The sequence below is a fragment of the Heteronotia binoei genome, chromosome 2, assembly GCF_032191835.1.
Source record: "Heteronotia binoei isolate CCM8104 ecotype False Entrance Well chromosome 2, APGP_CSIRO_Hbin_v1, whole genome shotgun sequence".
Taxonomy (NCBI): domain Eukaryota; kingdom Metazoa; phylum Chordata; class Lepidosauria; order Squamata; family Gekkonidae; genus Heteronotia; species Heteronotia binoei.
This window is the reverse complement of record NC_083224.1, coordinates 54,485,861-54,511,622: the sequence shown is the minus strand read 5'-3', so window position 1 is coordinate 54,511,622 and position 25,762 is coordinate 54,485,861. Positions and strand designations below refer to the sequence as shown.

The 25,762-nt window shown below is 42.2% G+C and overlaps 1 protein-coding gene across 5 annotated transcripts in view; it reads left to right on the top strand.

The window, feature by feature from the left end:
• Positions 1-25,762, top strand: part of CBFA2T2 (CBFA2/RUNX1 partner transcriptional co-repressor 2) — a 101,294-nt gene that overhangs the window by 64,516 nt on the left and 11,016 nt on the right. For 3 of the 5 annotated variants that reach the window (XM_060230997.1, XM_060230998.1, XM_060231001.1), the window contains exons 2-8: positions 16,122-16,265; positions 18,002-18,243; positions 18,777-18,866; positions 20,220-20,401; positions 22,554-22,804; positions 23,621-23,757; positions 25,345-25,540. In XM_060230997.1, coding sequence (XP_060086980.1) covers positions 16,122-16,265; positions 18,002-18,243; positions 18,777-18,866; positions 20,220-20,401; positions 22,554-22,804; positions 23,621-23,757; positions 25,345-25,540 — 1,242 coding nt within the window. The remainder of the gene's footprint in view (positions 1-16,121; positions 16,266-18,001; positions 18,244-18,776; positions 18,867-20,219; positions 20,402-22,553; positions 22,805-23,620; positions 23,758-25,344; positions 25,541-25,762) is intronic. The other 2 variants (XM_060230999.1, XM_060231000.1) reach the window with 1 other exon arrangement.

The window sequence follows — 25,762 nt, the reverse complement described above, 5'->3', positions numbered from 1 at the left end:
GTTTTCTCAAAGTTGTTCACCTTTGAGGTTAACTATTTTCAAGAATTTTTGTTGTTATTCAGTCGCACAATCGAGTCAGACTCTTTGCGACCCCATGAACAAAGTCACGCCACGCCCTCCTGTCTTCCACCATCCTCCGAAGTCTGCCCAAATTCATTTTTGTTACATCAGTAACACTGTCCAGCCATCTCAATCTTTTGCTGTCTCCTTCTTCTTTTGCCTTCTGTCTTTCCTAGCATCAGGATCTTCTCAAGGGAGTGCTCCCTTCTCATTTGGTGCCCAAAGTATTTGAGCTCCAGCTTCAGCATCTGACCTTCCAGGGAACAGTCTGGGTTGATTTCCCTTAGGACTGACTGATTTGATCTTCTTGCAGTCCAAGGGACTCTCAAGAGTCTTCTCCAGCATCATATCTCAAACGCATCTATTCTTCTGCGCTCGGCCTTCCTTATGGTCCAGCTCTCACAGCCATACATTACTACTGGGAATACCATTGCTTTGACTATATGGACTTTTGTTGGCAGGGTGATGTCTCTACTTTTTATTATACTGCCCAGGTTCACCATAGCTGTCCTCCCAAGGAGCAAACGTCTTTTAATTTCATGGCTACAGTCACCATCTGCAGTGATCTTGAATCCCAGAAATGTAAAGTCTGTCACTACTTCTATGTCTTCCCCTTCTATTTGCAAAGGTGTGATGGGGCCAGATGCCATGATCTTAGTTTTTTTGATGTTGAGTTTCAAGCCTACTTTTGTGCTCTCCGCTTTCACCCTCAACAAGAGGTTCTTTAGGTCCTCCTCACTTTCTGCCATTAGAGTAGTGTCATCTGCATATCTGAGGTTGTTGATGTTTTTCCCAGCACTTAATTCTGGTTTGAGCTTCATCCAGGCCAGCATTCCGCATGATGTGCTCTTCATATAAATTAAATAAGCAGGGTGACAATATACATCCTTGTCGAACTCCTTTTCCTATTCTAAACCAATGAGTTGTTCCATATCCCATTCTGACCGTTGCTTCTTGACCCTTACACAGGTTTCTCAGGAGACATGTGAGGTGGTCTGGTACTCCCGTCTCTTTAAGGACTTGCCACAGTTTGTTGTGATCCACACAATCAAAGGCTTTAGCATAGTCAATGAAGCAGAAATAGACTTTTTTCTGATACTTCCGTGCTTTCTCCATAATCCATCGAATGTTGGCAGTTTGATCTCTAATTCCTCTACATCTCTGAAACCCAGCTTGAACTTCTGGTAGTTCCCGATCTACATACTGCTGAAGCCCAGTTTGTAGGATCTTTAACATGACCTTGCTGGCATATGAAATGAGTGCAATAGTTTGAACATTCCTTGGCATTACCCTTCTTTGGGATTGGAATATAAACAGATCTTTTCCAATCCTGTGGCCACTTTTTTGTTTTCTAAATTTGTTGACATAATGTGTGCATCACTTTAACAGCATCATCTTTTAGGACTTTGAATAGCTCAACTGGGATGCCATCGTCTCCGCTCGCTTTGTTGTTAGTAATGCTTTCTAAAGCCCATTTGACTTCACACTCCAGGATGTCTGGCTCGAAGTCATCGATTTCACTGTCATGGTTGTCTGGGACATTGAGATCCTTCTTGTATAATTCTTCTGTGTATTCTTGCCACCTCTTCCTGATCTCTTCTGTTTCTGTTAGGTCCCAACCATTTTTGTCCTTTATCATGGCCATCTTTGCATGAAACATTCTCTTGATTTCTCCAATTTTCTTGAATAGATCTCTTGTCCTTCCCATTCTATTATTTTCCTCTATTGCTTTGCATTGTTCCTTCAGGAAGGCCTCCTTATCTCTCCTTGCTGTTCTCTGGAAATCTGCATTCAGTTGGGTGAATCTTTCCTTTTCACCTTTGCCTTTTGCTTTCCTTCTTTCCTCAGCTATTTGTAAAGCCTCATCAGACAGCCACTTTGCTTTCTTGCATTTCTTTCTCTTTGGGATGGTACTGATTGCTGCCTTCTGTACAATGTCACGAACCTCCGTCCATAGTTCTTCAGGCACTCTTATCTATCAACTCTAGTTTCTTAAACCTATTCTTCACCTCCACTGTATATTCATAAGGGATGTGATCAAGGTCAAACCTGAATGGCCTAATGGCTTCCCCAGTTTTCTTCAGTTTAAGCCTGAATGTTGCGATGAGTAGCTCATGATCTGAGCCACAGTCAGCTCCAGGTCTTGTTTTTGCTGACTGTAAGGAGCTTCTCCATCTTTGACTGCAGAGTATATAATCGATCTGATTTCTGTGTTGCTCATCAGGTGATGTCCATGTGTAGAGTCGTTTTTTATGTTGTTGGAAGAGGGTGTTCACTATGACCAGCTTGTTCTCTTGACAAAACTCTATTAGCCTTTGCCTAGCTTCATTTTGTTCTCCAAGGCCAAACTTGTCAGTTGTTCCAGTCATCTTTTGACTTCCTACTTTGGCATTCCAATCCCCTGTGATGAGGAGGACATCTTTTTTTGGTGTTAATTCTAGAAGGTGTTGTAGATCTTCATAGAACTGGTCTACTTCAGCCTCTTCTGCATCAGTGGTTGGGGCATAGACTTGGATTACTGTGATAGTGAATGGTTTGCCTTGGATACGGACCAAGATTATTCTGTCATTTTTGAGATTGTATCTCATTACTGCCTTCCTCACTCTCTTGTTAACTATAAAGGCCACACCATTTCTTCTACGGGACTCTTGGCCACAATAATAGATGTAGTGATCCTCTGAGTTAAATTCACCCATTCGCATCCATTTTAGTTCATTGATTCCCAAGGTGTCGATGTTCAGTCTTGCCATCTCTTGTTTGACCACATCTAGCTTACCTTGATTCATAGTTCTTACATTCCACGTTCCGATGCAGTATTGTTCTTTCCGATGCATCGGACTGTTCTTTCACCATCAGACACATCCACAGCTGAGCGTCCTTTCGGCTTTGGCCCCGCCGCTTCACTCTTTCTGTGGTTACTTGAGTTCTCTTCCCCAGTAGCATATTGGGCACCTTCTGACCTGAGGGGCTCATCTTCCAGCGCCATATATTTTAGCCTTTTGTTTCTGTTCATGGGGTTTTCTTGGCAAGGATACTGGAGTGGCTTGCCATTTCCTTCTCCAGCGGATCACATTTAGTCTGGGTTCTCAGCTGTGGCATGTCCATCTTGGGTGGTCCTGCATGGCATAACCCATAGCCTCATTGAACCACCTAAGCCCTCTCGCCACAACAAGGCAGCAATCCATGAGAGAGTTTCTTAAACCTATTCTTCACCTCCACTGTATGTGTCTAAATGGAAGTGTCTAAATTCAGAATGCCCCCCTGTTGTCACTCAGCATCCACTACTTTCTAAAAAGGGAGGGAATTTTGAGGAATGTCTTGTCAGCTGCATAACATCTAACTGATCTTCTATATGCAAGTGTAAAAGTTTGGCCATGGCCACAATCATGAGGCTCCTGGCTCTTACTTCAAAGCTTGCTACCCTGGGCCCATGACAGCCTGTCCAAAGAACTGGCCCTGCCCAAGATATCTGTTTTTTCTTTGCTGGCTTCCTTGCTTAAAAATTATATTGTGTAATTTGGTTTATTCTGGAAATTTCTGTTAGCTGTTTTAGGTCCCCCTGGGGGAAAGGGCAGCCTAGGAACACTCAAATAAACACCCAGTGTATTTTAATATGTAAGTGAGCTGCAATCTCCTGGCAGCTGCCTAACAAGTTTCCTATCTCTGTTGTAAGAAGAGTAATTTTCTCCATCTCCTTCTAAACACAGGGATTGGTGGCCATAGGTCCACTTTTGGCTACAGGACTGTTGCTTTGTAGTCTTCCCATTACGAACCTGTATTAATTACTGCCGCTAAGGCAATAGTTCTTTGAGGCCATGGACGGGCAGTGGGCCAGAGGCTGTTGTTCTCCTTCAATAATGTATCTGTTCATAACCAAATTCTTACTTAATAACCACTTATGAGACTTTTTGGGTGCATCACTCTGTGTGTGTATCTATATTTCTGTTTTAACTTCGTAACTCTAAAATTGACTTTTTCCCCTTAGTTGAATTACTTTAATCTTGAATGTACTGTGATAGTTCAGACATACAAAAGCCTTGCAAAGAGCAACGCGGAACAGCAGTAGCTTTAAAACAGTGTCAGAGAACCCTGGTATTTTTCAGGGGCAAGCTTCCACCAAGGGCAGCTTGTCCACCACTGCTGGCCTTCCCCTGCATTGTGCAGCTGCAGAAAAGTATTGGGTGGGGTTCCGGGTTGTACTTCTCCTTTCACACAGGTGACAGAGAAGCCCAACACGAATGGCCAGTGACCAGCATGGCAGGAGTCTGTGTCCTAAACCAAAAATTTGCTACATGGTGCTAGAAGTTCCTAAATGGATAAGTTGAAATAGAAATGATCCCTTGAAAGTGGGAAGTATTGATAGCAGCACTTGCAAATATATTATCCTGTCAACTTGGAGGTCTGATCTCTTTTCTCATTTAAAAGCTGTGGGGTTGGAATGAATTGGATCCCGGTCTTGGCAGTGCCATTCTCCCATGGTAAATTCACCCCTCTTCCAAAACTGCTAGGGCAAACATACAGCCATTCCCACCTCCCATAGTTCTTTCATTGTATGTTTTATATTATTATAAATTGTATAATGTAATTGCATTTTAATCATTTAAATGTTTTTATGTTTGCTGGCTTGTGGACCCTGATTTAGTGAGAAGGCAACATAAAATATTTTAAATAAGAAAAATAAAGAAAAGGGATATGGAGATGGGATCACTGGTCATAGTTCTCCAAGGTTTTGTTTGGCCAGGAGACTCTTAGGTCATTTAGGCAAAGATGAAGATGATTTTGCCCATTTATAAGATATAGTTGGCAGGAAAGAGGTTTAGCAAGTAGAAAAAAATTAGATTAATTATATAACATCCCCCTTCCAGTTCCTAATGTGAAAAAATATTAGCTTGATGAAGACTGAAAGCAGATGGTGAGCACTTGAAGTAGATAAGCATGTTGTTCAAAATAAGCATTTACCCAGGCTGAGGAGGTGACAAACCATATTTACATTATCTCTTCCAATTATAAAGATGCTCCTTTTAGCATTATTAAAAGAACACACAGGATACCTGGCAAAAAAACAAGCAGATTGTAAGGAGTTCTCTATCATCAGTTCCTTCAGAAGGGACATTGAGCGAAGATGTCCTCTGCGTCAGGGTTAGTCATAATTTGGAAGTGTCCTAAACCAATGGGTACAGTTTTGCTTATCCTGATAAATAAGGATAGTAACTATTTTCTTGGCCTATTTTTGAACCGTTTTTTCCCCCAACTCAGTGTTTTTCTGACTTTTTTTTTGTTTTGAAAATGAACATTAGAATTTAGTAATTTTCATAATGTTTTGATGTAGTCCCAACCATCCCCAAACACTCCAAATAACACTGTGCTCCAGTATGGGTTGTGGAGACAAGAGGTGAAGAAATCAAATAAATATATAATAGATAGCAAAGGCACATACAGGACCAGAGATGCATGATGTTCCCTTCTACTGAGGCAGACCATTGGTCTGTGAAGCTCAGTATTGTCTATTCTGATTGGCAGTGGCTCTCAGGTATTTTATGTCACCTGTTGCCTGATCCTTTTAATAGGAGATACCAGGGATTGAACCTTAGACTTTCTGCATGCAAAGCAAATGCTCTACCACTGAGCCATAGTTTTTCCCTGTTACTTTCAGTAGGTTTAGAGTGGAATAAAGGGTTTTCGGAGCTAGCTGTTGTTTTTTAGCCTTGTGTTATCTGTCGCCCATGCAGTCAGATGATAGCTGAAAATGGGGTTATTTCTGAGACTACTGTGTCAGAGCTTCCTTACCTACTGAGATGATGTGCTAGACTGGAAAATCAGTTGAAAGATGTTCTGGGTTCCAAATTTGGCTGTTTTTATTGTACCCATATGGCAGATGAGTATCCTCCAGGTAGTCTTTTGTAGAGCTCAGGAGTTGTCAGCATTTTTGGATGTTTGGATGTTTTGTGGTAACAGATATGATCTATAAAAATGTTCAGTCTGTTGTCCAGGAGACATTATTAAGGGAATGTCTATGGCTCACAAATGTTCCTGAAAAGGATTTCATCAGCTGAACCAGACCAAATTGAACTGACCAGTAGATTTCCCCCTTGAGAAATTAAACCTCAAAGTTGATTAGGTTTCCAGCAGACCAGAGGTTAGCAGTGCCTTACTAGAAGGATTGCTTGGAAGAATCTTCATATTCCAGAAAGAGTCACACCTACCAAAGGCATCATGGGAATTACAAATTTTGTTTTTTCTTTCACGTCTTCAATTTCTGCCAGCGCTTTAAGTTTTCCAGACTTTTTCTCTTAAAGAGCAGTATAGCAGAAGAACATTTTTACCGTTTTCGCACACAGCTAACCTCGCAGTCACAATCCTGCTCCCTCCGCAGCGTCCAGTCAGATTTCGCACCATCTGCGCCGGAGTTACAGGAAGTGCCGCGGCTTTTGCTTAGCAAACGTAAACCACTAAAACCCAGTTTACGTTTACTACGCAGAAGCTGCGGCACTTCCTGTAACTCCGGCGCAGATGGTGGGAAATCCGACCGAATGCTGCGGAGGGAACAGGATTGTGACTGCGAGGTAAGCTGTGTGCGAAAACGGTAATACATTCAACGTTAAAAGAAAAAATCATCATGGTTGTATGATCTGATGTTTTTAATAATATACTTAGTGAACCTGTTGCTATTTTCAGCAGATAATTTAATGCAACACATTTTAATAGATAATAATCCCCATGTGTATTGATATGGGGTGCACCTTCCCTCATGGTTTTGTAAATAACAAAGGCTCCCCTATGTTAGTTTGAAGCCTGTTACATCCCAGAGCCTTAATGAGTTACTGTTGTCACAAATGCTGTCATTGAAGAGAACCCAAACAGGTTTGCTCTTGTCTTGCTATGTGTTCTATGGAAACAGAGTGAACCAATTGTGACACTGTAGCACATGACCGGTGGGGGGGAGACAAAAAACAGGTGTTTGGGATTTCCACAGGGGGTTTCGGGTGAAGGGCGACTGAGCTCAGCACTGCAGGCAAGGGGGTACATGTGCTAGTTCAGTTCCGCACACATTTTCACATACTAGCTCATCTTCTTCTCCCCAATGGGTGAACAGATTGCCAACAGAAGTTACGAAGTGGCAAGATTGTAATTCAGTGAAAAGCAGAAGTACGGGTGGGGGAGTCACTTTGTTCTGAACACTTGAGCAACAGTCTCTTCAGAGCAGTTTTCCTTCTGCAGCACTGAAGTACTACAGGCACATCATTGCCAGAGAGCTGGAAATGTTTTCTGAGTGAGTTCTAGTAATGAGAGATATTAAATTTTCAGAAATTTTGAAGTTGGGGGTGAGGGGAGAAATCCATTTTTTTTTCCTTAGGAAGCAATTAGAAAATTTGGGGGAAACTGAAATACATGTAATATTTATAGTGCAATCCTAAATCAATTTATACCCTTCTAAGCCAGTTGGAAATGCTGAACTCTCCAATGTATTATCACAGCTTATTAATTGTTGCTAAAATCAGTCATATTTAAATGATAAACAGTTTATCACATTTAAACAATCTGACACTGTAGATAATCTTAGATAAAAAAAATTATATAAAGTGCTTTGAATGAGTAAAAGATTTCACTCATTCCAAAGAGTTTTGTTCAGTGCTCTCCAAAATAGCCTGGTTTTTCCATTGGGAGTGGGAAGACAGTTTTTTAATGGGCCTTTACATCATGTTTTGTACAGTAAATACAGTGTGAATAACATACAAGTGAGTATACACATTTTTAGTACTTACATCTGGAACCCTTGTATGAACATAAGAGAAGCCATGTTGGATCAGGCCAATGGCCCATTCAGTCCAACAGTCTGTGTCACACAGTGGCCAATATATATACACACACACATATACATACATACATACACACACACATGTGTGCACTTGGCCACATTAAACCTCATCTGCCACATTGATGCCCACTCACCCAGCCTCAACAGATCCCTTTGGAGCGCTTCACAATATTCTCTGGTTCTCACCACCCTGAACAATTTAGTGTCATCCGCAAACCTGGCCACTTCACTGCTTACTCCCAACTCCAGATCATTAATGAACAAGTTAAAGAGCATGTGACCCAGTACTGAGCCCTGTGGCACCCTAATGCTTACCTTTCTCCACTGTGAATACTGCCCATTTATACTCACTCTCTGCTTCCTATTAATTAGCCAGTTTTTGATCCACAAGAGGACCTAACACTAAATATTCCAACTCACCAATTTTACTTCAAACACTTCTAGCATTTGTATACAAACATCTATAATTTCCCAGGCAAGTTAGGCCCGCCACCTTCCTCCTGCTGCCTTGAGACTTTGGCAGACACTCCATCTCAGTGGACAACTTTGATCCATTACTCAGTAGAAAAGTAACAGGTAACCCTTCATCTTTTTGAGATGAGTCCTCCCAAACCAGAGACATTGCATCTCCTGTCGGCTTTCCCCCAAGATTTAGTTTAAAAACTGCTCTCCCACCTTTTTGACTTTAAGCGCCAGCAGCTTGGTTTCATCTGGGGATAAGTGGAGACCGTCTCTTTTGTACAGCTCCCGCTTGTTCCAGAAAGCATCCCAGTGCCTAACAAACTTAAACCCTTCCTCCGTACACCATCGTCTCATCCACATATTGAGACTTCTAATTTGTGCCTGTCTCTCCAGCCCTGCACATGGAACAGGTAGCACTTCTGAGAAGGCTACCTTGGAGGTCCTGGCCTTAAATCTCCTGCCTAGCAGTCTAAATTTTTCCTCCAGGACTTCACGACTGCATTTCCCCACATCGTTGGTGCCAACATGCATCACAACCACTGGCTCCTCCCCAGCACTGTCTATCAGCTTATCTACAACACACGTAATATCCACTACCTTTGCACCAGGCAGGCAAGTCACCATACAGTCGGTATGCGGTTTTGCCACCCAGCTGTCTACTTGCCTAAGGATTGAATCACCAACTACCAAGACTCCCCCTCTCTCCCTGCCCAGGGATGGTTCCTTGGCCCGAAAGGATACCCGCTTACCAACCGAAGAAGAGGTACCTTCTGAGGGCACATTCCCCTTATCCTCAGCACGGTGCCCTGTTCCCTCTCAACCCTCATGCTCCTCATGCAACGGGGCTGCCTCATTTAGAGTGGGGCTCATCTAATACGTCCCCTAGAGTCTTCTCCGAGTGCCTGACTGACTGTCCCTGCTTCTCCAGGTCATTCACCTCGGCCTCAATGGTATGGACTCGTTCCCTGAGTACAAGGAGCTCCTTGCATCGAGCACACACCCAAGACTTCTGTCCTGTGGGCAGATAGTCATACATGTGACACTCAGTGCAAAACACTCCCACCTCCCTGCTGGCATTCTACTTTCATGATAGCTTTTTAAAAATATACAGTTCCCTTTTAAATCCTGTTTGTTTATGTGGCTCTCCTTCTGGAGGGTCTACTTACCTTATTGGGAACATAAGGAAAATAGGGATCTGGGTTCCTGGTCGTTACACAGCCCCCAGCCTAAGAGTCACAGGCCAAGAGCCCTTTAGCTTGCGCCAAAGGCTCGTGCCTCTGGCAAGGTGCAGCTTAATAATGCAAAGAGGGTGGGGCCTCAGTCTGCCCCAGGAACACAGCCACTCCTATTCAATCAGCAACAATCACCTTCAGTCCACTCAAACCAAACAAAAAGCAGTTCCCCAGCAACCACAAACTCAGAATTTTCAGCAATCACACAGTCACAGAAGCTCAGAAATTCTCAGCAACTCCACCAGCTGTTTAGAAAGCCAAACCTCACCCTTATAGCACTTCTTATCTGCTCTCTCTAAGAGTAGTAGTGGGGACCTGTCCTTGATTGTGATGGATATATGCTTTAAAATAATGGAAAGAATAATGGGAACAATGCTAATTTATTTATGTATTTAATTCATTTATAGCCTGCTTTTCTCCCCAGCAGGGGACACAAAAGTGGTTTACATAATTTTCTCCTCCATTTTATCCACACAACCACCTTGTGACAGGTTAGGATGAGAGCATATGATTGGCCCAAGGTCACCCAGCAAGTTTCTGTGGCAGAGTGGGGATTTGAACGCGAGTCTCCCAGATCCTAGTCTAACAGTCTTAACTATTTCACATTGGTTCTCAGTTTGCTGTTGTGTTTGCATGGGGACTGTTTTGACTGTTTTCAAATATTGGAAGGCAACCTGAGGCTTGCTTTTTTTGGGAAAATACTACTGAGTGAAGTGTGGGTCAGTTTGTAGTATATTTTCATCCAGCACTGGAAATCAATATCAGAAGGTAAACATGATGTCTAAGTGCATCCTGAAACATATTTGTCACATTTGGCTAGAACCATAGGACTGGGAGGAGTTAGAAATTATTGAGGCCTCTTCTTTGTCCCAAAGCATGGTGCTTGACACTGAGCACTTTGTGCTACAGGTGAGGAGTGGAATCATGCAGGCTGACTCTAAGAAAGTCAAGGAAAACACAACTCAAGAAAACAAGTGAAAGCTAATTTTTTTTCTTGATAGGCATGGCATGTATGCTGCATTCCTTGGCTGCTGATCAAACTTTGAATAAAGTTCCTTCCTGTCCTCTCTGAGTCTTTCCAGATGAAGATATGAGAACTTTTCTGCAGGCATGGCAGTCTCCACAAAGGAAAGGGAATCCCCCTTTAGCAGTGTGTGTATGGGAGGTAAATACCTGTGAATTTATAGCCAGGTTCCTAGAATGAAAGTAAAATATCTTTTACTGAATAATTTCTGCTTCAGGAGAGGCATTGCCAATGTATATAGCGTGAAAGTCAAGGATCCCACATTAAGAAAACTGACACAGGTGTTGTTTTCTGCCTGTCTTAATTCCGTGCATTAGGTCTTTGTGCTTGGTGCTTTACAGAAGCCAGAACTATAGAGATTAATAGGAATGCAACCCATATTCTCCAGTGTTGCTGGATCAATCTAAGGTCCATCTAGTGTAGCGTGCTCTCTCCAACATAATCAGCTAGGTGACTTGGAAATTTTTAGTAAGGGCATTATGTAATAGCCTTTCCCCTATTTGCTCCTCTGCATCTTGCAGTCCAGAGTACATTGCTTCTTGCTCTGGAGGTTTTATTGGACTACTGAGAAACCTACAGTGTAAAACACTTTCCTGGGAACTAAATGTCTTACCCAGGCAAGTCAGTAGAAACTGTTAATTAAGACAGAATTAGTAGGCACATGGAGAAACAAAGCCAGCTAAGGGGGAAAATCAACACGACTTCTGCAAAGGAAAGTCCTTCCTCATCAACATTTTGAAGGGTGTTTTCGAGAATGTGAACAAACATGTACATAACTAGGGTTGCCAAGTCCAATTCAAGAAATATCTGGGGACTTTGGGGGTGGAGCTAGGAGACATTGCGGGCAGAGCCAGGAACAAGGGTGTGACAAGCATAATTGAACTCCAAGAGGGTTTCACATAGTTCAGTATTGGGGCCAGTGCTATTTAATTTGTTCAGAAATTATCTGGAACTGGAGGTGAGCGTGTAGTGCCCTCATTTGCAGATGACACAAATTTATTCAGGATGGGAAAAACCATGTGAAGAACTTCTGGAAGATATCCACAGATTGGGTGAGTGGCAACAATATAGCTAGTTAACTTCAATGTAAGATGATGTACATTAGAACAGCTACCCCTCCAGTTTTAAGTATGGAATCATAACTTGCTGAGACTGAGAGGGAAAGGTTCCTTGAGGCTATAGTGGATAGCTCAATGAAAATGTCAACCAGTGTGCCGAAGGCAAAGTCTATGCTGGGGGTAATTAGGGGAGGGACTGAAAACAACACAGCCAATATTATAGTCTCTCTGTATAGATCTATGCTGCAGCTTCATTTGGAATACTTTGTGCAGTTGTAGCAATCATATCTCAAAAAGACATTGTACAGGAGAGGGTAACCAAGATTATTAAGAATGTGGTGCTTCTCAGTTTAATGAAGAGATAACTGGAGTGGGGGATATGATAAAGGTTTATAAAATTATGCATGGGTTAGAGATGGTGGACAAAGATAATGTTTTCTCCATCTCCCCAAATACTAGAACTCTAGCCAGAGGTACCCAGTGAAGTTGATGGGCAGTAGATTCACAACAGAGAAAATCAAATGCTACTTTACTCAATGAGTTATTAAAATGTGGAATTTCACTGCCAAAGGATGTAGTGATGCCCATAGGCATAGATGGTTTTAAAAGAGGATTCAAAAGTTTATGGCCCATTAGTGGCTACTAGCCATGGGGACTAAAGGGAACCTCCATGTCCAGTGGCAATAAACCTTTAAATACCAGTGCTAGGAAGCAGCATCAGTGGAAGGCCTTGGCCTTTATGCCCTGTTGTTGGCCCTCCAGAGGAACTGGTTGGCCACTGTATGAGACAGTACTGGCTGGTGGTTTTTTTGTTTTTGTTTTTTCCTGTCAAGTTGCAGCTGACATATGATGACCCTGTAGGATTTTCAAGGGAAGAGACATTCAGAGGTGGTTTGCCATTGCCTTCCTCTGCGTAGCAACCCTGGAATTCCCTGGTAGCCTCCCCTCCAAATACAAATTGGGACCAACTCTGATTAGCTTCCAAACTCTGATGAGATTTGGCTAACTTGAGCGATCTCTTAAGCCCTATTTAATAAACCCGAGTAGGATTCTGAGTAGACCTGATTAAGATTGCAGTTTTGTTCCCCCAGAGTTTGCATCATCCTTTCTTAAAACCAAACTGAACAACTAGCCATCACCCATAGAAGTGAATCCTATAAGTTTAATTATGTGTTCCTTAAGTTAATTTGGTAACATGGAGTTACGCTACAGCTCTGTTTCATGTTGCTGAATAAAATGGAATGAGATCCAAATTTGAATCTGACAGCTGCAAATCAGCTGTAAAGTGCCAGTCTTCTGTTTTGTTTTGTTTTCCCCCTGGAAGTCTCTTTCTGTATGCTTATTGAGTAAGTAACAGCTTCTTTGTATGCTAATTGAAGCTGCAGTTTCTACTGCAAAAAATAATGTAATCATGTTCCATTTGTGCCCATTTTTTCCCTTTCCATAGTCTCACATCAATTGCTTTAGTCACCATGCATGTTTTTGCATGGAAGAGGGTTTCAGAGAAACAGCTTATTACAGGAGCAAGAGTCTGGAGTTTTCAGTCTTTAATTTTGAGGGATGCCTGCTGGTGGGCTATTGCTGAATTCCAGCATTCTGCCAAGTGCTGAAGGTTGCTAAGATCTCCTGCAGGCCTTTTGGCGCCCATTGCTGAAAAGCAGGTGGTCTGTAGCGAGGGCTCCCTTTGGGGTTTCACACTCTATGCACAACATGCAGAAGTGAAAGACAACTGTCAGTTCCTTCCATTCCTGGTTGTCTCTCCCTTAACAAAAGAAGAAGGGAAGGGGGAGATGTGGCACAGATGGATGTGTTGGAAACCTGTCAATATCTTTATGAAGGGCACACTACAGCACAATCCCAGTTTATTTGTGGAATGATCAAATGAGGTAAGCATTAATGACTGATAGGAAGGGATTGAAAGCATGTATTTTGAGCCCCAAGGAGCCCCCCACAATGGGGACATATGCAGTAGTTTGATTAGCATCACACAGTGTGGTCTTACATGGTGAGAAATGCAAGAGCCTATAATTTTAGTAGGAGTGTTACACCAGTGTTAGGAGAGCCAATTGTGTCTACAGAGTTTTCTTTTGTGTGTGTGTTAAGTGCCATCAAGTCGCTTCTGACTTATGGGGACTGAATTATCATCCTCCAAAACATGCTGTTATTACAGCCTTGCTCAGGTCTTGCAAACTGAGGCTTCCTTTATAGAGTCAATCCATCTCATGTTGGGTCTTCCTCTTTGTCATTGTAAGATACTTCTTTCATATGAGGAAAAAACAGTGTTTTTTCAACTGTTATTTAGTGCCATGGAGGGAAGTCTGAAAGGCAATACCACTGTTTGCTATTCTGTTATCTCCATCTGGCTCCTTCTTTCTGTTGTAGAATGTCTTGTTTTGGAGTATTTTGGTTGCCCATTCCAATGCAGAAACCAGTGGAAAAGTTAGGGACACTGTTCTATGCCAAGCTTATGCTGCTAGCTTAAGCATGGACCGTGTATTGTGGCTTTATCACTTGCGTGCTGATGTTTTGTAGTTTAGTGTCTCTTTGTTTTTACCTTGTGGATTATAAAGTGAACCTGTTCCCATTTTTTACAGAAATGGGGGCTATAAGTGATCTTAATACATACTGATAGTAAGTACATCCTAGCAATGTATGCGGCGGGGGAACTGTTAACCAATACAACCAGTTAAGACAGTAAAACATACTGCACTGGAAGAAGGGGGAGAGAACACCATATCAACCAAGTGCCTGGTTAAATAAAAATGTATTAAACTGGTAGCTGGAAAGGAAGGGATCAGGTGCCACGTGGATTACTGGAGCAGAATATTACAGAATTGGGGACAGAGTACAGAAAAGATACACAAAGAAGAGTCCTGGGAAATGACTTGTCTCAGGCAGTCACTTATGAAGGCACACTGTGGTTCATTTTGTTGTTCCGTATTGCCAAGTACGTTATATGCCAGTGTCACATGCAAGAAAGGGAAACTTGGGATGACCTTGATTTTGTACAGTCTTGGCTTTTATGTTTATATATGTTTATCCCTTCATCATTTTATCAACTTTTGTTTACTTGCACCAGATGAGGTAGAATTGATTCTTACAGAGTAGGTTAAGGTTAAGAACAGATCCATGTATTTGTCAACTTGTGGCTGGACAGCTGTAATGCACACTGTGTTGGGCTATGAGACCACCAGGAAACTGGAGTCTAGAATGTGGCTCGCTGATGAAAACATATCTTGCCAGTCTTAAAACAGCTACACTGACTGCCATTACGATATAAATATTTTAATAAATATAAGTATAGGCATAACATAGTTTCGCCAGAATCATGCAGAGCTGTGGAAATGCCTCAGGAGCTTGGATCTATTCCAGGGCAGCTGTTGCCTGCATTACCTTAGCGAGCTGCAGAAATTTCAGGTGTTCATGCAGAAGTGAAATCTGTAACTTTTTAGATTTTTTTGGTCTCTTAGATCCGATTTATAATTTCTGTTAGTGCCAAATATTTTAAAGGTGTTGTAACGCTATGCAAGACTGACTTGAATGTTGCAGTGAATGTTCAAAGTTACTCCAAGATTGTCAACATGCATATGTGTATATCAGTGTTTGCCAAATAGGCACATAAATAGGCATATACTATGAAAACCGGAGAGTGAATGTGAGACAAAGATGCAGAGCTCTCATGTAGCACAAGGGCTAAAAGCATGAACTGTGAAACAAGAACATCCTTGTTCAGATCTCAGCTCTGTGTATGTATTCATCAGATGGCCTACAGCTCATTTTTATAGGCTGATTTTTCTTGCTTGTTTGGCTTGTTTTGTTTTCATAGTTTTAGTTGTGAGTCACCTGGAACAAGTTCTTGAGAAGCAGCATGCAAATTATTTAAATAAAATAATGCATACAAGAGTACTGACCTTCTTTAAAATGTTGTTACAGAGCTTAGAACTCCGCAAAGCATCATATACATACTAAGCATCATCCTCATCAGATTTCCCTATCTTTGCCCTAGCTGAGTCTGGAATATTGTAAACAAACTCAGCATGTTTCAGGGAAGATCTGTGAATGGCTTTTACTGCAAAATTAACATTCAAGGGTGCCCTTGGTTTGATTGGCACTGTCTCAAGAAAGGGATGAGAGACTGTCTCCCCACACCCCACCCCAAACTTAACCAACCCCAGCTGATATTTGCTCTACTAGTGAAACCAAACAGGCTGCCTTATATTGCCTGTGTGTCTCTCCCCGTGGGGCAAATAACAGTTCAGGGGTTAGGAAAACAATTTGGGCAGAAAATCAGATCCCCTTTCTCCCACACCACAGCCCCCATCTGCATCTGGTCTGCCCAAAATGTTATATAATAAATGAAAATATGCCACAAATCTTCCAGCATATCCTTTACTTGTACCTTCAGTTTTAGAGGGTTGTTAATGAATACACTTAATGTTAAAAATGCTTTCTGTGTCTTTCTGTTTTAGTTGCTACTGAGAAGAGGGTTCCAGTAATGCCAGGATCCCCAGTGGAAGTAAAAATACAGTCACGATCTTCTCCATCCAGTATGCCGCCACTGCCCCCTGTCAACTCCAGTGGTCCCCGACCCGTCTCATTTACCCCTGCAGCATGTAAGAGCATGGAATAGTTGGAGTGAACCTGTTGCATTTAAAAATGGTTGCTTTAGTGTTATTTAGCCCCCTGTTTTACGCTGATATGCCAGACAGAAACAGCATTTTGAAGAAGTCCTGTCATTCTGATTCAGACAAGGTAGAAGTGAAGAGCAGCATAATGGTCCAAGCTAGAAGGAGTAACTCTGCATAAGTTTGCACTGGTTTTTCACAGACTTAATAGGCTGGGAAGAGCTTCCTGAGAAGTAGATGACAACCTGTTATTCTTTTTAATGAGTCCATTTTAGCAGAGAAGCACTTTCTTCTTTTTGCAGCCCTTCTACTTTCCTTCTTATAATATAATCCCTCCCCCCAGCAATGCCAATATAATCAACCTGCCTGGTGCAAGGAATGTTGGGATTATGGCCTGGCTCACTTAGGATGTCACCAGAGTTTGAGAGGGAATGATGAGTGAAGTTACTCATCTCTGATGATGTCATAGGCACCTGTGATGTTTACCGCTGCATTCCATACAGCCATGACTGTTGCCCTCGAGAATGTTAATGGACAAAAGTATTCCAGTTTCAGACAGTTTCAGACAAAAGTATTCCAGTTTCTATGGCTGCTATACTCAGGAAAGATCTCCTCCAGTATATAAATGGTGCTCAGTAAATTAAGGCTTCATTCAGATTTCATGATAAGCCATCGTTTTTAAATTACACATTAGTCATGTTGTGGTGTCTGAGTGCAGATGCTCAAATGAACTCTGGATTACATAGTAAGATTTCTGTCTGGTTTAACTATAGATTTTATTAATCTATGCCACAAAAGTGTTATATCCCAGTTTATGCATACATGCTGGTCCTTCCATATTTTCCCTCTCTCCCATAAACCCAGTCTGTAGAACTGAACCAATTCTCACAGTCATCTGTTCTCAAAGACAGGAGTGTTAGGCAGAACATCCTCCCTGGGTGTCTACAGGAGAGAGGAAAAACGTGGATGGACCAGCATGTGTGCATAAACTGGGATGTGATACTTTTGTGATGTAGACTAACGTGTGTATGTTTTCATAAGAACCAGTTTATTGCAGGGTCTAATAGTAGTCTCTGTGTCTGGACATTTCCTCTGAATGAAAGTTTAGCAGCCTCTGAGGGAAAAACAAGATGCATCATCCCACCAACTTTAGCAGGTGTGTAAAAGATTGTGTCTTGTTTTTTTGGGACTAATGTGGCTGTTATACTTTGGAGAAGGCAGGGAAGAAGTCACACCTTCCTAGCAATTGCATGTGATCCTCTTAGAAAATCTTGCCTCATACACATCACACATATGTTTCCCTTGGAAGACTGAGCAGTCTGAAACAGACATTGTTTCCAGACAATTGCTAATGGTAGTAATAACTTCAAGAAGAAACCCAGCATCAGAAAACAGTAAAATAATTATTAATTTGACTGAATTTCTTACCACTATAACCATGTATATGGAGCCAAGAAGAAAGCCTGAATGTATTTTAGAATTTTTTTAATGGCTGAATTTCTCAACAAGTTTGAGCTCTTGAGGTCCTTGTCAGTAAAAACAATAGCTGATACCCTGATGTATTTTGTATACTGTTAAAGCATTATTTTAAAAAAAGTTTCAAGCAACATGGACCTGAATATTTCCAAATTCTGTTAGTGTCTTTGTTTGAAAGCATGTTGTAGTAAAGTCTAAATATACAATGTATGTTTCTTCATTGATCTCCATTTCCCCTGGTTTTGCAGTACCAAATGGGATGAATCATTCTCCCCCTACACTTAATGGAGCAAAATCACCACCTCAGAGGTTCAGCAATGGACCATCCTCATCTTCTTCCTCTTCACTAACCAATCAGCAGCTCCCAGCTACCTGCGGGGCTCGTCAGCTCAGCAAACTGAAGAGGTTTCTTACCACCCTCCAGCAATTTGGCAATGACATTTCACCAGAGATTGGGGAGAAGGTCCGGACACTTGTTTTAGCATTAGTGGTAAGCTTTTATTTCTCATTTCCCCCTCTATATTTAGAGGTTTCTGGTTCTGTGGCTCCCCCCCCGCCTTTTATGCCAATGCTTGTCCAGCGAAATGGTAATCTGGTGATGTGTATCCACAGAATTTCATTTGAACTCTTATGTAGGATACACACCACCAAATTAAAACCATTTTGCAAGCTTGTGATGTGGTATGCTTGTAAGTTTTCTATGGCTGAGATAACCCAGTTTGAATCTCCCCATTCCATGAAGGTCACTGGCTGACCTTGGGCTAGTCATTCTCAGTTTAACCTACCATGCAAGGTTGTTGAGAGCATAAAATGGGAGGAAGGTTTATGTATTCCCTTCTAGGCTCCTGGGTGGAAGGGTGGAAAAATTCTTTATGAAAAAAATGTACTAGTGGAAAAACATCCACCTGTTATAGTAAATATAAAGTCAGCTTCCAAAACAAGTTGAATTGAGAAAGGAAAGGCTAGTGGAATTTTAATTGAACTGGAAGGAAACTCTGGATTAATCTCCCTTTCTCTTTGCAGAATTCCAGGGTGACAATAGAGGATTTTCACTGCAAGCTTCAGGAGGCCACTAATTTTCCTCTCCGTCCATTTGTGATTCCATTCTTGGAGGTGATTCATTAATTTTCTAAGTCATACCTGTGAGACAGTAATGTGAAAAAAAAAACTGTGGCACACTAGATAAAGTACTTACAGGATCTCCAAAACTATCAAAGCATTGTTATATATTGCATTTAGATCTAGCAACCTTACTTGACCAGGCAGTTCTCTTTGGATCCAGAGTCTGAAAGCACTGCACTGGGCTCCATGGACTGCATGCTAGCTACTATACTTGTGAATCATCCCCATATTTCTTTTCTCATAGACAAGAAATTTCTTTTTTTTTAACAGAGTCTGATAAGGGTAAGGGAAGCCCTCATGTTTTTGTAAAACTCATAGAATTGGATGCTTATTGGGTCAATTTTCAACATGTCAGTATATCTAATTATCTCTGTGGATGAGAAAATCCCCAGGGTTGCAGGAAAATTCTTAATTAAAAAAAAATACGGGAGGGGGGTGTCTTTTAAATAATTTAGAGAATAAATTGTTTTTTAAAAAGAGACTTTGAATCTTAGAAAGTGTCAAACTTTCAGATTAATAGATTTCAGTTTGAGCTCTGTTTGATAAAAGAACTACACTGTTTGATCAAAGATGTACCCTTGGGATATTGTACTTGGAGGGTTCTGGGGCTAGATAATACTTGCATGTGTAGCCAAAGGAGTTGTCAAAAGGAAGGACAATAAACTTCCTTTCCCCACCCTCAGTGTTCTTTCCCCTTTTAAATAAATCATGCTTATATCTGCTCCTTGTCTCCTGTATCCCAGCTGGTGAAACAGAAGCAGCTGCCCAGTTTCTATTTATCAGTAGTGCTAGGAGGTCAGTGGAATGACCCATTTGTTTGCTCTGTACTGCCTCTTGCAGGGGACCTTCAATTATGCTGCACACCAGCTTGAGCCTGCTTCTTCCTCTATGATGGATCTCCCATTAGTGGGACCAGTTTTGTAGCGAGATATTTCTGTACCCAGTGGAGTAAGAAAATGTGGCCTGCCCTTTTCTTCTGTGAAGTGAAAAAGGAAGGCAAGCCAAGCTGAGTTGGCAGCCTTTTGGAAACTGACAAGATTGGACATAAAGTCTAGTCCTTCTTGTGATATCTCCCATTTGCAGAGATGGGAGAGATGTGCTTGGGATCATATATACATACATATATACACACACACATGTTTGTATTTTTGTAGCTATAGCCCAGTCAGGAACAGCTGTGGGCTCTGTCAGCCCCTTCAGCTTGATATTTGTTTTAATTTATTTCTGTGGGAGAGTAGGGGTTCTATAACACTTAGCTCCACTGTTTTTAACAACAGCTGGGCAGTAGCATAGGGCCTCTGCAGTTTCCCCAGCCTAAATGGCAACTTTAACTTTGTTTTGCAGGCCAACCTTCCACTTCTGCAGAGAGAACTGCTGCATTGTGCTCGGGCAGCCAAACAAACCCCTTCCCAATATTTGGCCCAACACGAGCATGTCTTGCTGAACACAAACACGGCTTCCCCAGCTGATTCATCAGAGCTGCTGATGGAAGTGAATGGCAATGGGAAGAGGCACAGTCCAGACAGGTAATGAGAGCTGTTCAAAAACCCAGCAATCTGTGTTGGTCAGCATGCCTTATGCAAAAATGTTCTTTTCACATCCTGTCTTTAAAGATTTATTTATTTAATTTCTTTCTTTCTTTAATTCACTTATATCCTGCACTCCTCTCTGGTTGGGGACCCAAAGCTTACATTATTTCCTCTCTTTTATTTTATTCTCACAACAACCCTGTGATGTTGGTTAGGCTGAAAGCATGTGACTGTCCCAAGGTCACCCAGCAGATTTTTATGGCACGATTGGGGATTTGAACCTGGATCTTCCAGATGCTAGTACAACACTCTTAGGCCAATACTGCACTAGACCTTTAAGCCCTGACCTCAAACTGACTTTCTACACTTGAACCATCAGGTCATTTTGCAGAAAAATAGATGGTGGAGCTCATCCAGGGATTGTTATGCAGCTGCGCCTACTATTCAGTGGACAAGGTGGGAAGGAGGAGGTGGAACTCTCAGAAAGGTTCAGGAGCTGCACTCCTGTGAGCTCCCACTGAATCAGAGGCCTGTCACTATGGAATCATAGAAACCAACTCTATGAGTTTATGATTCTGGTGTAGAAAATCAGTTTGGAGACAGGGCTGAACCAGGATTAAAGGTCTAGTGCGGAACTGGCCCCAATCACTCTGCCACACTGGCTCCTGATATGAGTCCTCCATGCCTTTATTGGCAAACTAGAACACATACTTGTGTGACATGTTCTGTATAGTTGGACATGGGGATGACTGAATGTCATCATTCCATGTCATTACTTCTGATGACTGGTTCCGCCAGGCTTTCTGCCTCACCCGCTTTCCAGTTTAACATCAAGAGTTTCCAAAATTAATGTCAGAACTGAAATATCATAGTTAGCCACAGTTTTTGGTTTGACACTCTCTTGCTTTAACTCCCCAGATGTGTGTGTTGATTTTAAATTACAAAATACAGCCATACAGTGACATCCAGATTCCTTTGGGAGCAAGCGTCTTAATTGAAACCCATCTACAATTTGCTTGTTTTTGTCTTCCTGTCCTGTCCCTGCCCTCCTAGAACTCTGTTATATCGAAGAGGTTATTTTGGACTGTAAACTGCCTTAAAAGTAACAGCAGAAAAGCAGTATAGAAATGATCAAATAGATAAATAAAATTGTCTGTAAAAGAGATGAACACTGTGAAAACTGCTATGAATTGCACAGATAACAATGCAGTCCGAACATGTGCCAGAGATCAAAAATGGAAGACTGGCAGATCACTGGCTCATTGGTGCTGATCCATAAACCAGGTTATTCAGAGCCCCCAAGTCTGGGGATAAATTTGGATGGGTAAATATTAGTAAGCATCCCTTCTCTGACATATCTTCAAACACACAATGACTATCGTTCTGCATTACACAGAAGCTTCTTTAACTATTTTGAATGTGTATAAGCAGAGTCTCAGAAAGAGTGGCTTGAAATGTCCTGTCTAAATTTCCAAGCTTAACTGTTCCATTACGTGAGTGATTAAAGGCGTTGAGAGGCTGTTTAGGAAAGGAAATGCTTGTGACCAGGATGCCTTATGCTTTGGGGTACCGTAAAAGACCACCATGCTGCCTACATGCATGTTTGTCTCTTGTCAGTGAGTTTATTTTTTTTCTCAATCTTATTCAGTGAATAGCTTGTTTTCTTGCCTCTTCCTTGTAAAACCTATGCTTTTCTCAGACTGGGAACACTAAGTCGCAAACTACAGCCAAACAGCATCTGTAAGTTCCCCATGGGAACTCAATTCGAAAGCACTGCAGGAGCCTCATTCAGATTGGAATCACAGCACAGATGGAGAGGGGGGGGACTTCTCTCATTTTCCCAACCAGAAACATGGGAGAGCTGCACATGTATTGAATTCTTGCACATTCAGCCTCCCAGTGGGACCAGTAACTCCCCTGGGGCTGTTTCAACCCCTCCTCCTCCTGTGCTGCAGTCCTGATCCGAATTGTGCCCCTCCAGCTCTTTAGAACTGAGTTCCCCTGGGGAGCTGGCAGCTACTGTATGGCTGCGGGTCTTCAATGGGATTACGTATTATATGTAACAGGTAGTTGATGGCTCACTTAGTCACCTCTTTGTCTTTGTGTTCTTTGTGGTAATGGAGACTCTCCTTTCTTGCCTTGCTGACAGGAGAGAAGAAAGCAGCTTTGAGAGAGACCCGCTCCCCTCGGAGCCCCCTGTCAAGAGGGTGTGCACCATTAGCCCAGCCCCCCGGCATAGCCCGGCACTCATGCTGCCCGTCATCAATACAGCTGGGCAGTTTCACCCTACTCCACCCCCGCTCCAGCATTACACCTTGGAAGACATTGCAACCTCCCACTTGTACAGAGACCCCAGCAAGATGTTGGAGCACAGGGAACTGCGAGACAGGCATAGTGTTGGTAAGGAGGCTGCTATCTGATCTCCCCACTCATTTCTCTTGGGCTCTGCCAGGGTGCATTCCAATGATTTGTCTTAGTCATAAAAAAGCCCCAAACCATCTTGCCCTTGTGAATGAAGGCTAAAAACTTTTGGTATTTGTGTGTGTGCGCACGCATGCATGCATGCCTGGAAGTCATGGGGACTTCTGACAACCCCTATTGGGGCATGAAGGGCGTTCGGAGAAGTGACTTGATGCAGAAGAAGAAGATGATATTGGATTTATATCCCGCCCTCCACTCCGAAGAGTCTCAGAGCGGCTCACAATCTCCTTTACCTTCCTCCCCCACAACAGACACCCTGTGAGGTGGGTGGGGCTGGAGAGGGCTCTCACAGCAGCTGCCCTTTCAAGGGCAACCTCTGCCAGAGCTATGGCTGACCCAAGGCCATTCCAGCAGGTGCAAGTGGAGGAGTGGGGAATCAAACCCGGTTCTCCCAGATAAGAGTCCGCACACTTAACCACTACACCAAACAGGCTGCCTCTGCCTCCCCTCCTGATATTCCAAGGAGGGCTCTCATGCAGGTACTAGCAGGGTTGGCCCTTTTTAGCTTCCAAGATATGATGAGATTGGGCTTCCTGAGCTATCCAGGTTAGGGCAAGGCTAAAACTCTTGATGCAAGATACTGAATTTGGCACATACAAACAAGGGCATGTGCAGACCTCCACAGCCCTCATGTAGGGTTTTAGACGTCCCAGTATATGTGGCTTTCCCCCTTCTTTGGATAGCATCAAACTGTCAGTATACCTGATACAGCCATTTTCTTGCCTTGTGTAATAGGGTTAAATGGAGGCTATCAGGATGAGCTCGTGGACCATCGCTTAACAGAGAGAGAATGGGCTGATGAATGGAAACATCTTGACCATGTAAGGAACTTGAATGCACAGCCTCCAGCTCCTCTTAACATGGGCTGCACAGTGAGTTCTGTGAGATGAGCATTGATAAAATGACAGCAAAACAGATCTATGTGTAATCCTGTTTTCATTTAGCATGAAGTGACTAAAGGACATTCTGTGAATGCACAAGGCCTCATCTGGTAACAGAGATCTTAGATATAAGGGCTAGGAAAAGCCTTCTCTTTTTTCAAAATCTAGGAGAACCTGTATCAATCATGAAAGGCAATACTGGGCTACATGGACTGCTTCGCTGTTTGCCGTTTCACAAGTCTCTCTCCCTCCACTGATGATTCCTTCTACATATGGCAAAATAGTCACATTGAAGCAGATTTTTAAAGCATGTGGTGTGGTAGCCCAAGGGCTCAGCAAAGGATCATACCAGGCAAAATGCTTCTGTCAGATCCACTACTGAAATTGCATTTCTCCTCCCAGCAGAGACTGTGATTTCACTCTAGCATTTGGCATGAGTTGCAGAGGAAGTGAGGCCCATGGGATGTGATGGGCAAATCTTTTGCCCAGTAATCTGTTTGAAAATGTCTTGCTACTGAACGGCTATAATGTGTAAAAACTGCAAGCACAAACAAAACCTCCCTGTTCCCCAGTATTGTACTATTCCTTTCAAACTCATTGGAAGAACTTTTATGTTTTTCCCAGCTCAACAAAGACAGCTGAATGCAGAAACAGGAGTCCCTATTATAGGTTGAAATAGTGCCAACAAGTTTTAGAAGGTGTTTGTTTATAAATGTCCATTCTGACTTAACCTGCACTTTATTTCATTTGCTGCACTGACGTTTAAAGTGGTCTATTAATGTTCACTATTAGATGGTAGTGTCTTTCTTTGCTGCCTGCCTTTCTTTGCTGTATTTTGAAAACTTAGAAAATATCCTTTATTTAGATGGGTTTTTTATATTCTCTGCCTTGCATGGACAGACAGCTGAACAAATGCACTCTTGGTTTTGGCATTATATCCTGATCTGGAACTTGTTGCCTTGTAACGTCCCATCAAATATTCCAAAAAACACTTCCATAGACTAGTTTCATGCAGAACAAGCCAAACATGAAGTCCCATTGAAATCAATTAGATGCGGATCCACTTCGTACATGACTTTCAACACATAGATAAGTGTGTAAGAAAAATGGAGTTGACATACTTGTTTTGCTGCAGATCCCATCCATTGATTGTGAATCATGTCTTAAGTTATTCTGAAACATGCAATAAAAACCAAACTATGTGATCAAATTATGTGCCGTAACTCCTTCCAGACACTGTTGCACATTTTAATGTATCCATATTCTCCCCACCACCAAACACAAAAATCCTTACAAAAGTAAGCTTAGCATGCTTAAGGAGAAGAGTCTAACATGAGATATAGTATGTTGTTGAACTGAAAGTGTAGTTTTACTTGGAGTTTCTTTTTAGAGCTGCAAGAAGAAATACAATTTCTGGCTCAGTCTGAAAATGCTATTCTAGTCAGGCGGAGTAAGTTGGTTTAGATACCTGCTGCTGCAGAAATGTTGGTTAAGCAGATGTGCATGTCATATGGGAGGGCTATGGAAGTCCTGTATAAGAGCAAGATATTAGCTTAAAGCACTATATATTTCTCAAAGGCATTGAACTGCATCATGGAAATGGTGGAGAAGACCAGGCGCTCCATGGCTGTCCTCCGGCGCTGCCAAGAGGCCGACAGGGAAGAACTGAACTATTGGAAGAGACGATGCAGTGAAACAACAGAGCCACGGAAAGGAGGGAGTGACTTAATTGTGAGACAGCACAGTCCAGGGAGCTCGGATTCAGTCAGCAGTGGTAAGTTTTGAAACCTCAGCTATTCACTCTATTACACTGTGTTATAAAGAGGAAGCAAACACGAGGTTTTCTCAAAAAAATTCAAAGCTTTACACAGAACACACAAAGGAATTAACTGCTACTTCTAAGCTGGCTATAAAGATAAGGCTATGTGAAATCAGGCAAAATGTCTTCCTCCCCCATTAATATGTCACTAGTGTTAGAAATTACAACACCTGTTAT